General features: G+C 33.2%; 1 protein-coding gene across 1 annotated transcript; it reads left to right on the top strand.

Annotated features, from left to right (window-relative positions):
• The first annotated feature begins 569 nt into the window (after window positions 1-569).
• Window positions 570-14,430, top strand: LOC134537446 (translationally-controlled tumor protein homolog). The gene is made up of 6 exons (XM_063377894.1): window positions 570-698; window positions 1,037-1,107; window positions 5,501-5,688; window positions 7,796-7,911; window positions 9,267-9,411; window positions 14,219-14,430. The coding sequence occupies exons 1-5, from the start codon at window positions 671-673 to the stop codon at window positions 9,380-9,382; spliced, it is 519 nt and encodes a 172-aa protein (XP_063233964.1). The 5' UTR covers window positions 570-670; the 3' UTR covers window positions 9,383-9,411; window positions 14,219-14,430.
• The last annotated feature ends 932 nt before the right edge of the window (window positions 14,431-15,362 follow it).

Here is a 15,362-nt window from a genome sequence, read left to right as displayed (position 1 = left end):
GAAATACAGGATGAGCATTTTGGGAAGGGGATTGGGAGACCAGAGGTGGAAAAAAAGGATGGTGAATCAGAAATAAGGGGTTGGGTTCATGGGGAAAAGGGGAGTAGGAAAAGCAACAAGGCAGGAGTAGAGAAGGAGAGTACCCTAGATGATGCTACCTAAATGAGCATTTGCCGAAGTACGAAGGAAGAGTTAGAGTGTGTTCAACCACTACTTTATGGAGTGTACTTTGAGCAAGAGATTTCTATAATCTGCCTAAGAGGGTGTTGGCTTTGGAAGGGAGCAAGAGAAGTATTGCAAAATAGTTCGGAACCTCCATCACCTAGCAATTTTACATGATTATTGATAATATCAATGTAAAATTTATATTTGTGTTACTGTCGGTGAAGACAAGCTATACTGAGGACTTTTCAATTTTCGTTTAAAGAATTTTGTTCAAAAATTTAATTTCTGTACTATCTGTTCTAATTTTTAAGATTATATATACTTAACTTAGAATAAAATATATTTTATACTTCATTCAAACTTTATAAATATTATTTTTGAGATTCTTTTACCAATATCATTTTATCTCTTGTTCTTTGGTAAACCCTTCTTTTCCGGTACGGGTAGTACTGTGAAGTAGTAGTGAAAATTTAATTTTAATTTAAATCTTTTCCCATCTTCCATTATGAGGCTGTACAAAGACATATTTACTGGTAAATATTTGTGAATATATTATTATACTTTTTAAAATATTAGTTTGGCAAGCTTTGGGCAATATTTGTCAGAGTATTTTTATAGGAAATTAATTTTGTCATCTTGTCCTGGGTTTTTTTAAACCTACTTTACTGCCTAATTGTTGTATTATTAATGTTTTATTTTTACTGATTTTCCTATTAGTTAATTTGTAGACTTTTGTAGTGAACAGTGTTATGGTAGGTTATGCCATCTGTCAAGTGCATGTTTTTTTTTCGTTATCAGATTTGCAGTTATTTTAAAATTTTGATTGGCTTTCTGATTTATGTTTATCTAACTGTTCGTTTATGTGTTTCAGGTGATGAAATGTTTTCAGATTCGTTTAAAATAAAACTCGTCGATGATGTACTTTACGAGGTGTATGGAAAGGTCAGTAGAGTAATTTTCGATATATGTCATAAGAAAATTAAGTTTAATTTTTGTGCCGTGTAGTATTAGATAGTTATTATTGTTTAATATATTGAAATCGTGTCAGTAGACTTGCTGAATGGTTGTACCTAATTCAACTTGTTATATTTTGGTATTTGAAAGAGAGAGAAAAAAACAGTTTCTTGTGGAATTTTTCAAAATCTCCTTTGATACTGAGTGTTACTCTATTGTCAAAGAATTTTACTATTATTTTGAGACTTGGTTGCCAATGGTTTTTAACGTAATCAATGCATGTACTAATAGCCTGTATTTACATGTGTAGATATTGGTAGTAATTCATGCTAAATTAACTGTCTTGAAAACTGTGTGTGGGTTTTGCATATAAGGCTCCACAGATCATGTTTTTAAGAAGACAATTGCACAAAAAAAAAGTTCATGAGACACAAGTGTGTTAACTTGTCACATTGCTGCAGTCGTTTGAAAATCAGCTGATAGCTTTATGAATTAGCAGTTTTCTTCTGGGGAAAAATACCTTTATATATATGTATATAAATTCTACTTAAGCTTTTGTGGTGGTTATTCTGAGGAAGGAGACTAAATGTGTTTTATAATTATGTGCATAATGTATTTATATGTAGTGTATTAAAGATAACTAAGTGGTTATCCGTTGTACTAGTGCTAGGTGTGGTATTTTATTAATAAAGAAAATAGTCTCGTACAAAATGTAACTGGTGTTCTAATGATTGCAACTTTAAAGATAGATTAATACAAGTAACCTGTGCAGTAACATGGCCGCCGGCATACATAAGTCTCTGCTGTGTATTTTTACAGGGAGTGATTTATAGTTATGTTGTGCTTTAATAGTGGATCTGAGATTGTTTTCATGAGAGATTACCTTAATTGTTGTTTGCTGCCCTACTGTTTTCTGGATAATAGCTTCAATGTGATATTGGGTTTTTCAGAGATCCTTATGAATATAGCTTAAATTAGGGTGGGAAAGTCTTGGCCTCAGCCATAACATACTTAGATCAAATATATGTTTGCAATCTCTTTTGGAAAACATTCTTAGTTATGCTATTAAAGCAAAACTTATTTTTAATTTTTATCACAGGAATTGGAAATTGCACCAAATGTCAATGTTATGTTACTTAATACTTATCAATATTGATTTAATTATTAATAAAATACCACATCTGACTCATACACTTGGTTAACATGATGGTAACGATATGCTGACAAGAAAAAATAAATTAACATACTGTACTAAAACATAGATACATAAAACTGAAACATTATTTGATTTTACCACTGCTAAATTACCAATGTGGGAACTTATTTTCATTTGTTTACATTTTTTTATGTCCCAGCGGTGATATCTTCTGTTTCTTGTATTTTCTAATTTTGAATGTTGTTGGTTTGATTTAACTGGTTTCTCTACAAGGGTGCCCAATGCCTTAGGCCTTTTACTGAATTGTTGCCCATTGTAGGGCAGCCCTTCAGGATTTTTCTGACAGTGGTTAGTTTGTAAAGTGACCTAACCTAACCTTACCTTATCTAAACTAAACTAGTCCAAGGGGCAACAATTCAGCTCCCCCTTACAGTCTGTGAATTCAATTACAGTTTGTCACACAACATTAAGGCAATGTGTTGTTTTATGTAATCTACAGAATTATCATAAAAAAATTAAGTACAGTTTAAATGTTTTCCAGATAATTTAAATGTAAAAAAATTGGTCTCATGTCTGAAAATAACCCCTACATAAGTAAGTGCTAAAAGGATTTTTCAAATACTAAACGTATACACACACACAGTTAACATGGTTGAATATGCCACTTAATCTATCAACAATTTTCTCAAAATCTGATTGATATATATAGTTATAGACACTGAAAAGACACTATTCTTGAAATTTAAAGTTTCCCCGGGTGTTTGTTGAATCCCCAACATTATCACAAGTGAGAAACTTGTTGGGGCAAGTCTCTTGAGATGCTGCAGTGTAATATTGGAGATAGAACTATAGTGGCACCGTCAAAGATTTTAGTTTTATCCGGTTTATTAGAAATATTGCTGGCAGATTCAAAAAAAATTTAATTGCTGTAGACTATAAAGTTGCAGTAAATGTTAAAAGTATGGACTTTTACAAAGAATAAAATTTAAATTTTAAGATTATATCTTTTGGTTAGCTAAATAATTTGTAATTTAAACTGAAATCTAAAATAACTATCTTGGGGGTGGCTTGGAAGTGCAGGAGAAAAGTAGGTTCAAATTTAATGCAGGAACTACAAATGCACAAATATTTTACATTCGCTGCAATAGTTTATTTACAGTGTTTTAGGTGATAATTTTGTCCCCCCCTCCCCCCTTTTTATATATATATATATATATATATACACTTTTGTTGAAAATAAAATTTGTAGACTTATTCATTTTAAAGCTCTTTATAACCACCAATTTTTTGTTATGAATGCTTAGAAAAATATAAGTTCTGCAATTATCTATATTTCAAAGTTGCAAGTTAAATTATAATTCATTAAGTGATGTAATTTAATAACTGACAAAAAATAAAAATGGAACATTGAATCATTCCTGGAATGTTTTATGTTATTTACTAATCATTCAAATGAAGAGAACAAAAGTTAATTATGTATTTTGCCCAGAATAAAAAAAATTAAATCCAATTAGGTAAATTGGTAAGAAAGATTAGAAACCTATAATTCAGTATGGTGGAAATAATAGAAAAACATAAGCATTACTATATAAAATAGTTGTTATACAGGTAAAAAAATACTTTTATTATTACAATTCTCTGCGTGTAATACATAATGTTATTGTAAATTCAGGAAAAATAGAGAAATATAATTTTGTTAGTTTAAATTTTGTGGACTCGGACTATTTCTTACATAACTTGTCACGTGCAAGATTGTTTTTGCAGTGACTATGTTTGAACCCATATTGGTTTAGTAGTGTAACATTTTACTCCGGTTACGTATAACATATTTATGTTTCACAGATAATTATAAAAGTTATATTTAAAGACAAATACAACTTATTAGAAAATTTTAGTGGAAAAACAAAAGGAGAAAGCAATGTTGAATAATTCAAGCAAATTGTTTATTTTACATGGTAATTTTGAATAAGTGCAGCTTTTCCCTAAGTAGTTCTGTAGCAGTGTTACTTTACTGTTAAAAATTATTCGAACCTGCATTTTCTTACTTACCAACATGTTTTCCTATCATTTCTGAGGGGGTGTTGCAATACTTGAAGTAGTTGTCATTCAAGTTATGAAGGTTAGCTATATTAGAAATACTGTAATAGATAATTTGTTACTTTAAAGGAAATAAGTTAATAAAAATAGATTTTTTTAGTTCCTGAAATTAAAAAAAAATACTTAAGCTAATACTAAGAGATGAACTTTATGAACGGACATCTCTTACACAAATTATCAGATGGTCATGCTGAAAATATGCTGTATAAAAATTGCAGTTTACTAACTTTAATAAGCTACCTTGATTACAATAATTGTATGTGAAATATTTTCCACATAGACTGGAAAACCTGGAATAATTCAGGGAATTTAAAATTTAAAAATGTGTACCAACCCTGTTATTTCATCTGTTAACATTTAATCATTTTAGTTGGGACTAGTTACACCTGATAATTTTGTTCCTCTACACTCGCCACATTTTTCGGTGCAGGAAGTTCCAAACTGCATGCACCCCAAGGGAGAAAAGTGGGTGTTCTAATTAGCATCAGGTTCAATTTATTGGTGTATAGATATGGACAATAACAACATTGTGTATTCTATTTCCAACTGGTTTTGCACATGTACACAAGACTGCAACTAGAATTTTTCTTGCCACGCTGTCATCATTCATCCTTGCGACTAAATGTCCGAACGGACCTAAAGTAAAAGTGCCAATATGTACTTGCAAAGAATTTTTGAAAAAAATTTTCCTCTGTACCTAGAAAATGATATAACTGTTGTCTACCGCCTAAAGAAATTAACATCAAAGATGTTGGGCAAATCTTGTAGTGACATAAAAAAAACACAGAAGAAAAGCTGGGGAAACATTACCCTGAAAAATGGATTCTGGGCCAACTCAAAGCCAATACCTTTTTATGTTATATCGGTGTCACCTGAGATTTTTGCAAGGTTGCAAGCCGGTGTGTGGTGTTGGTCGATGCAGGCTATCATAACCTCAAGACCGTGAAACCTGCTGAACTATTAAAACATCTGAATGTTAGGAACAGAATGCGATAATTTTTTGTTGCAAATAATGGTATATTTAATTATTCTTGGTACTTTGTTGGGAAGTCCTGGTGCTGGGATGTTACGGAAGAGCGCGGAGCTCTGGGAGCGGGGCGTGACGCGGTGTGTTGCGTGTGCCGGCAGCTGGTGACGCGCAAGCACGGCGACGTGCAGATCGACGGCTTCAACCCGTCGGCCGAGGAGGCGTCGGATGGCACGGACGAGGTGGTGGAGTCTGGCGTGGACGTGGTGCTCAACCACAAGCTGTGCGAGACGTACGCCTTCAACGACAAGAAGGCCTACACCGCCTACCTCAAGGACTACATGAAGAAGTGAGCCCCCATCCCCCCTGGTCCCGTGTGCTTTAGTTTGTGAACAGTTTTGTCATTGGTAGAGACAGGGAAAATTTGCGGATTCATTTCACGATATGCTAACATGCAAATAATCGTATCTTTATGCAACTTCTGCGATTGGCTCACAGTTTATCTGAAGGACTTTGAGCCAGTGGAAAACTTTCAACCAAAAGAGTATCGAATCGCAAGCGTCCCAGTTGACAGGTGTCACGAGTCAATAGCAAATGAGCAGGTGGCATTTGCCTGAGTGTGTAGAGGGTTGTGGAGACTAACCTAGAGGTCATCGAAAGTGCATATTTTTCCGGTCTCTAGTCATTGGGAGTTTGGAATCCACGTTTATTACGTGGCATGTTCAATATTTTAACAACAATTGCAATAAATACATCCATTTAGTATTTTTGTGACCTAAGAGAGAACCTTCGTGTGGCATAGAAATTTCCGGTACAGAGTTCATCTTGCTCCTGCCAAGTAGTTTTTTGATGTTGCTGCCAGAGATTTGCATCCATTCACATATTTTGGGGCCATGGTGGTTGAGTGTTGAGATAGCTTGCCGCTTCTCTGTTCTTATTGCTTCTACCTTCATTCACGTGTAATGATTTTAGTTTCCATGTTGAAATCATACTTTATTCACTAACCATTTGATTTATTATTATAAATCTAAATATATATATATATATAAAATATGCTTTGGTAGTTCGTAAATACACAGTTTTCTCAATCACCACCAACCCCAATCGACTTCCCGTTGGGGTGGTAAATACCCCTTGGTCTCTAGGTGGTAGTAAGGGAGTTTGGTCGTGGTGGGTGGTTGTGGGTGGCGAAAATGTCAAAACATATATTTCTGTCCTTTTCTAATGCATGAGGACTTTAAAGATCTCAAAAAAAAATTTGAATGGTCTAGAAAGTTCCAACATGTGTAAAACGGTTATAATTGATCTGGAATGTTGTAGAAAGTTCTAGAAATATCTGGAACGATCTAGAAAATTCTAGAATGAGTGCAAACTATTATAATCTATATAGAATGTATGAGAAAGTTCTACGAATTTCTGGCTTCATCTAGAAAGTTCCAAAATATCCAAAACTGTTATTTTTGATTTAGAATGATTGAGAAAGTTCTAGAAATTTTCCGAATGATCTGGAAAGTTCTTAAATAAGTGCAATTGATTATGATTGACTTAGAATGTTCGAGAAAGTTCTAGAAAATTCTAAAATTAGTGCAATTTATTATAAGCCATTTCAAATATTTGAGAAAGTTCTAGAAATTTCTAGAATGATCTGGAAAATTCTAAAATGAGTGCAATATTGGTTCACCAGTTATTTTATTACGAAATCTGAACTCGCCAAAACTGTGTAATGGTACGAGACTCTGCATCAAATAGCTACAAAATGTCATCGAAGCCAGTATAATGACTGGTAAAGAAAAAGGAAAGATAGTATTTATACCACGGATACCGTTAATATCAAATGGATTGCCCTTTACTTTTAAACGCTTACAGTTCCTGGTGAAGTTGGTTTACAGCATGACTATTAACAAAGCACAGGATCAAACATTCCAGTACTGTGGAGTTGACTTGAGGGAACCATGCTTTGCACACGGCCAATTATAAGTCGCATGCTCATGAGTAGGATCACCTCGAAATTTGTTTATTTACAGTCCGAACAACAAAGCTATAAATGTAGTGTATAAGCAAGTGTTGTAAAAATAAATTCAAAACAAAAAATAATACTAAAATAAAAAATGTAAATGTAAAATATATGTCAATATATATTGTAACATGTAATATGTATATGAATAACATAATATGTAAATAAAACATCAATTTTTCATTTACTACACTTTTTCTTAAAATTATTTTAATTCGTTAATTAGTTTACTCTATTAGATATACTCTATATACACCGCATGTTTAATGGCAGAATAAGTCTCAATATCGAAAATAGAAATCTATAATATCTATGTTAAAAAAGTATCCTGATATATTTTTTATACCATTAAACATGAGATGTATCTTAACCGGAGCAACGCCGGGTTTCACTGCTAGTTATAATAATAAATTACCAATTTTTTTATTTTTTCTGATTGCAGGCTGGTTGACAAATTGCAAGAAACGCAACCCGACCAAGTTGAGGTGCTAAAGAAGAATGCAAACAAAGTTATGAAAGACATTCTCTCCAGGTTTAAAGAGCTCCAGTTTTTCACAGGTTTGTGTCGTGGGACCAGTCGAAGGCAAATCACTTAATGTGGAATTAAGCAGTCGGCCTGTTGTGTCGTGAGCGGAGATCCTCGGCTCTACCTCTGAAGCACGATGACAGCAGGACACTTGCATCTTCTTGTATCCTCAGCAGAGGGCAAGAGTTGTGCAAACTGCACAAATTATTTTTGCTTATAGGGTGCTTACATGGCTTAAGTTGACTTATACATGACTGATACATCAAATTAATGTGCTACAGAATTGAAGGTCTTAGAAAAGGCCTACGAAAAATTCCACGATATGTCTATCTTCTAAGGATGACCCACTTAAACTATTTTTCTTTAAAATTTAATTTTAAAAAATGAGTTAATTTGCAGAGCTATTTTGACTGACGTAGTATTAATTCTTAACTAAGTGTGTTAGTTATCTTAAGCATTAATATAGATCTAAAATATTGTTTAAATGAATATCTTAAAAGATATTACAGATTTAAAAATTACTTTAAACAAAATAATTGTTTATGTGTGTAGCGAGACTTGCAAGCTATTTTGATAAACATAGTATTAATCCTTATCCAACATTAGGCAGTAAATTGAGATCAAAATTGTTGTTAATATCTTAGAAGATATCACATCAGTAGACAGCATCCATGCAAAGCCTGGGTGGGTCACTAGTATTCTGTTAATTATTACGTAACATAAATAATTGGTAAAACTGTGTAATATTTGGTCCTGGAAAAAAAAATATTGGCCTTTCAGCATAATTTTGATTCCACGTCTAATGTCATAAGGTCAAATGTTTTAGTCCCACTATTTTCTCCATATGATATGCGTTAATATTTCCCATGTAAGAATATCCTGTTAAACTTGGTTTCTTGCTTAAATGAATATTTCATTACATTTGAAATACATAATTGTTCAAAATGTAAATTTTCTTGTCGTGTCTGACAATCTCATTCTGTTTGCCTTTGGATGTGTAGCACGTTTGAAAACATGGTGTCAACCAAGCATGGGATAAAAATCAAATTTATGTGTGTTAAATTTATTCAAATAAAAATTAATTTTACATTAAGAAATTTAAAAAAAATTCACTTTCTGAGGTGCTAGTTTTCTTAAGAAAATAGTACCATTAGTCAGTTTATTAGTGTATACTATGTATTAGCAAACTATGGAGAGAAAATCTTATTTTCCCAACCAAGAAGTTTTTGAAGACAGCCTCTTAAATACGTCTGAATGTATTTTCACTGTACAGTTGTGTTAAACACATGCATGCCGTGGCTGGTCTAGGGGGCGACCAGCGTAGATGATGTGTTGAATCTGTCTTCCCTGCGCACGTGGACTTGGCACGGGTGGGTTTCTGTCGCAGGGGAGTCCATGGAGATCGAAGGCATGGTCGCGCTACTCGAGTACAGGGACATAGACGGCGAGAGTGTCCCGGTCCTCATGTTCTTCAAGCACGGCCTCGACGAGGAGAAATACTAACTGGCAACTTCTTTTATGAGACTGGAGACGTAAGTAGTGTTGCCGACATTTAACGAGTTGTGTTGAGAATAGAAATGTTAGACGTTTGATGAGACATGGGGAGGATTTCCAGGTTTTTTCCTGTCCAGATGTTACTTGCATTGTGTTCAGTTAGGAGATTGATACAAGAGGTCAGGAAACCAGCAACTTTATTGTTGTTTGCTCCTGGTGGAAGAGAGATGCAGATTTGTAATGAGGTTTTAAAAAAATGCCACTTCCTGCTAAAGTGAACACATTTATCGCTTTTGACATGCCAAAAATAAGGGGATTAAGTGTCTTTAATATTGGAGGGACTTTGTGTGTATTATAATTGCTATTATTATTACTATGTCTACATCTTTACTTAATATTAATTATAGGTGGGCTGATATCCATTTCCGATTGATTAATCAGCCAAATTTGTCATCTTACCTGTCGTCGAGATGGGAATCATGCTCGTTAATATTTAACATCATTCAGCTATTTTATGTATTAGCAGGAGACTACCCTTTGTGCGTGGGTTGAAATTTTAAAATAATTTAGTTAAAAATATTTTGTTTACAACAGCAAACAAAGCTGCTTTGACCACACAATAAAAAGCACAAATTCTTTATAAAAATAATTGTTTGGTCTAAACAATGGTTTGTTATTAAATGTTGCCCTTTTAAAGTAAATTGCTGGAAATTCTTTCGCATAAAGCAAGAAAGTAGTCCATTAATACCATAGGTAAAATGACGGTGCAAGTAAATCCCAGGTTCGTAAAAATGAGGTCTGTAACAGCATGATCGGCAAATCCAGTGGTAGACCTGATAATATTGGTTAACTGTTACAGTAGTTCTATGTTAGGCTTACATAATTTTTAAAATGCTTAAAAGTGTAGTCAGTGATAAATATTTTTGATTTAGCAACATGGGAAAAATTAAGTTCCTTGCAATCTGCTTAGATCGCCATTTTGGATCATGACGTTTTCTTGCCATTTTTTTATCTAGGACAATATCTACAGGTGTTCAGCTGTACAATGTTTGTATTTTGTAGTAAATTTGGTCAACTGATGTATGCTAGGTGTTAGCTGATTTTTTATTTTATAGTCTGGTAAATATTAAAATTGAAAATTACGAGAATTTCATATTCTGGGTTTTCATAGTCCAGTGATGTACAAAATCGCTTCCATAAAATCCATTTTATTTTATCCCCATAAAGATCTGCAATAAGTGAAAATAAATAAATCTTTTTAAAATTTTAAACTAATTTATTTAACTTCATAATTGTCATCCTATTTGATCCTACTAGCTGCATGTTCTAATACCAAATACGCATCTAAGCGTTATTTGGCGCTATACATGCTATAGTGTGGCGAGTTCAAATTTAGTGCACATGTGAAGTCGCTTGTGTGGTAAACGGATGAACCAACATGTTTATTGTAATGTAGTGAGGTGATGCAGTAGTGAATAATTGTATGTTTGATTCAACATTTGATTTGATTTTATTCATTTTTATAGCTTTAGCAAGTGGGACTCATTCACAAAACATATAAATAAAAATAGACATGTAATATTCTAGCTAGATTTAAGATTTTTTTTTTTTCATTATAGTACGTACATATTTTTATAGCTTACAAATATTATGTGATTATGAGTTAAAAATTGTATAAATTTCTTTATTTTTATGTATGTAATCAGTTTGGTCAACTCTGCAATATTCAAACTTAATGTTTTTTTGTCCTTGGATTTTACATTCATTATTCTATGTTTATATATATGTGTGTGTTTTCCTAAATTTTTTTTTTTCATTTTAATGTATTTTGCATAATTTTTTCTTGGATATTTGTAAAGTATGGGAAAGGTTCACTTAGTTTAAATTCGATTTTGAAAATATTTAACATTTGTGAAAAATTTGTTGTTAAATTTGAAATACTCGGTTGGGGGGGGGGGGGGGGGGGGGGATTTTTTCACAAACCTTGTTGTATTCAGGTGCTAGAAAAATTTGCATTTTTTTTTTTTTTTTCTTAAATTAGTAGTAATGCAACTTTTATAAAACTAAATATTTACATTATAAATTGTACAAAATAATGTGTGTGCCTTTTTTTAATCAAACCTATTAAATAATTCCAATGTTGATTTCACTTTAAGATTGTTAGTACACAAGTTAGTGGTGCCAAGTGAAAATGAACATTGCTAAACATGCACAAAGATGCCATATTTACATGTATTTGGCAAGTTGCTTGAAAACTTATTTATTAGGGGCACAGTAATCCACTGTATGTAAAAAAATATATATATACAACTTAATTTTCATATTGAAATCGCCAAAGTTTTGGTTCATGGCAAATGGTACAAAATTGCAAGTTGTTTACAGTGGCTGTGACCACAAGTACATGCAGTAACACTATTTTCTGTCACTTTTATAGTCTGTATAAACTTTTCTAATGGTTTGCTAGTAAATGCAGCGCTGTTGCAATGTTAGTTACAGCAAATGCATTTGCATAAAGTAGTCAAGTACTGTATGGGAAATGACTGCAAGTAAAAAAAAAATATATGTTAATCACTGGAATTTGTAAATCCCAGGTACATAAAAGCGAGTTTCTACTGTGTGTTAAAAAATACGTGTGCATATATCTCCCAAACAAACTGCATGATACGTATATAAGGCGAGTCAGGCTACTGTAAGTTGACAAGACTTGGTTTTTTATTTCCAAATGGAAAATGATAAATTGTATGAAACTGTTTTAATAGGTCATTAAAAGTAGGGGTTTATGGCATTTTATAAAAGGTATTTCACAAATGACGACATTTTTAAATACTTGGCAGAAAAAAAAGCATTTATTTTGAAACTTGGCTGAAATGTAGGCCTGTGCGAATATTAGAATTTTCTAATATCAAAACGAATAGTTTATTATTCGTATTCGATTCAATTTCGAATACTAACACTTCGAAAAAACGAATATTCAGTCATTTACGAAAAAGGTTGAGCGGGATCACTACATCTGGCCACGTAAAGCCCGTTTGAACACAGAATTCGCAGGGATAACTAACGTATTTTATGTAGAAGAATGTCGTCGGGTCGTTTAAAATAGATTTGAACTGTCAGCATACTGATAAAGATAAATACGTGTCAGTAAAATCCATACAACAGGGACATTATAGGTGACAGTTTTCAGATTAGAGGGTGAAACATGGTTTGTCAGCACTGTAATTTCGTTCCAAACGTGACGATGAAGAGAGAGAAAATTGTACAGACCATGTGGAAAACATCTGGCCGCATACTCGCAGCAAAGACTCCAAAAGCCTAACTAACATTCTATGTCAATGTTTTTCAATAGGATAATACACAGTAAACGACCGGACGCAGGCGGCAACCTCCCCCCCACCACTTCATACCCTTCCCACCCTTCCCAAATTCCTCGCGTAGTGACAGCTCAGGCAATTATCCTGTCCCGCGTGTCAAAAAAAAAACTATTGCCAAGAACTTACTTAAAAGCTTGCGATCCCGTTACATGGTGCACCAAGATTGTGAAGTAAATGTGTTTTCTATGATGGTAGATCCACGGTTCAAAGATTCACTAAGTGAGGATGAAAATTAAAAAAAAAAATATGGGTTGAAAATTTGTGCAGGGAGGTATGTAAGCTGTGTAAGCTGAACACAGTAGTTGAAACTATAACTGAGACAAGTGAGGCTACAAGTGAAATGCCTAATAAGAAGTCATCTCTGTGGACCTACGTGAAACCTTCAACAGCAGCTCAGTCTACTCTTGCAAGCTACGAAGAAACTATCCAAGGAGAAGTAAACGAATATCTGGCAGCACCCTTAATCCCAAAGAATGAAAATCCTTTCAGTTTCTGGTCAGAGAAGGGGCGCACTTGTTTTCGAAACATAGCTGTGGTAGCAAGAATTTACTTGCCTATGCCACACAAGTGTGCAGTGAAGACTTTTCTCAACAGCTGGCAACATTGTGACGTGTAGAAGAGAGAGTCTACTCCCCGAAAATGTAGAGCAGCTTGTGTTTCTCCACAAAAATTTAAATTAGCTAATATGTAGTGATGTGACAAGACTCTTTTTAATACGAACTAATTATAAAATTGGAGAACCTTAAAATTTTAAGTACTGTCAGTTTTTTGATTCTACATACATTGTATCAGTAAATATGTACCTGTTATATTGTAATGAGATATAACATGTTTTATGGGATTTCAATTCTCATTCCAATTATTCGAACTCAATATTTGTATTCGAGAATAATTTGGTATTCGAATTTGATTCGAACTAAAAAAACTGATATTCGCACAGGCTTACTGAAATGGTCAATAAAAGTAGGGGTTTATGGCATTTTATAAAATGTATTTATTTTACAAATAATGACCTTTTAAAATACTTAGCAGAAAAAAGCATTTATTTTGAAACTGGGCTGAAAAATCATTTAGTGTAAATTAGCATCTATAGATGTTATTTTTTCTGGTCATGAATAAAAACACTGGACTGTCATTCCTAAGTTGCTGATCCTGTAGGTGTATGGTATCGTTTGTAGTAACCTAAATGTTTGGATGTTAGGCTCACATGAGAGCTTTGTGATTTTTTTTTAATATGTACCAGTTAATTGATTATGCTCATTATTTCTATAAGAATATATACTTACCATATCTAGCTGTTTAATAAGTGTTTGAAATCTGTAGAAACTTAACAGATATAAGATTAGAACTAATTCACTAAACCTTTTGCAAGTTCCTCTCTGTAAAAGTGTGTTTTAATTTTTTGGTTTGATGAATCTTTGTGTTGATAAGTACCATTAAACAAAGGTGATGATTTTGTTTGTCCTTGTTACAGGCGAATGTCACTGGAACTGCAAGATTTATCACTGCAGGCTTCCACAATAACTTGTTTTTTTACCTGATGTTTTGGTTTCGACCTGTGGAGATCATGTAAATACTATACCAGCATTCGTTGCTTTGTATATTTATTTTTATGGAAGATGGGAGAAAAAAAATTGACAAGTATATATGTAAGTTTGCAATAAATTGAAGCTCCAGAACTTGTCATCAGATGTGTACCTATTTTATTTTGTCTCTTTCATAGGGACGTTGAGTTATGAATTTGTGACAGCTGTATAAGTATTTGTAACAGAATTTCGTGTTCTGTATTAAAATTATGAATTACCATCTACACAGCAAAGTAAGTGAATAGACACCAGCAAGTAGTTCACAACGTGTGCAACACAACTGCATTTGTTAAATCGAAACTCTTAAGTTCGAGACAAAAGAATATTTATTTATTAATTTAGTTGTCATGCTAATGTGTAGTTTGAAGTCAGTGCTGTGATTGTTATTGTTTTGAATTAATGTTATGTTTTATAGATGCCTCATTGTTTTAGAGATACAAAACAAAAATGAGTGATCCTCAATAGAAAAAGATACTAAACACTACAGCAATTCACACTTAGAGAAAAGCTGGAAATGCCCAAGGGATCTGGAAAAAGAGTAAAAAGTGGGTCGCAGTTCTGAAGTCATGTGGCATTGCAGCGACAACAGTGTGATGGGATTGTCAAAGACCACACTAAAATTTTATAATGAAATTGTGTTGTAACCACAAAAGAGTTAGTTCCAGAGATAGCCAAGATCTTGAAGATGCTTGATCACAAATTGGCCCAGTGTTACAAACATACGCAAAACAGTTTGCATTGTTTATGGACATAAGGACTTCTAAGCCAGTTCAAGTGTTTGCACTGCTGCTTAGAGCGAAATGGTATATCATGGAAAGTTGTGTGCGGAGGATAAATAATTTGAAGAAACACTATTATTAATAGAAACTTGTAAATTAATTTATGCAGCATCAAATGTATTGCTTGATTTAATAACAGTGTGGTGGCTACATTACTTAAATCAATGTAAGGAAGCATCTTTTACCAGGATTGAGGGTGTGGTGATAGTTGTGTACAATAATGCAAGAAATTTATTTCAATTGTACCCTAACT

This window comes from Bacillus rossius, chromosome 12 (genome assembly GCF_032445375.1).
Source record: "Bacillus rossius redtenbacheri isolate Brsri chromosome 12, Brsri_v3, whole genome shotgun sequence".
Classification (NCBI taxonomy): domain Eukaryota; kingdom Metazoa; phylum Arthropoda; class Insecta; order Phasmatodea; family Bacillidae; genus Bacillus; species Bacillus rossius.
This window is presented reverse-complemented; position numbering and strand designations above follow the sequence as displayed.

Bases quoted from the DNA above. Each gene is read 5' to 3' on its own strand.
- LOC134537446 (XM_063377894.1), top strand. From the start codon at position 671: ATGAGGCTGTACAAAGACATATTTACTG. The intron at 699-1,036 runs GTAAATATTTGT...TATGTGTTTCAG, and splicing joins GTACAAAGACATATTTACTG to GTGATGAAATGTTTTCAGAT. The intron at 7,912-9,266 runs GTTTGTGTCGTG...TTTCTGTCGCAG, and splicing joins AGAGCTCCAGTTTTTCACAG to GGGAGTCCATGGAGATCGAA.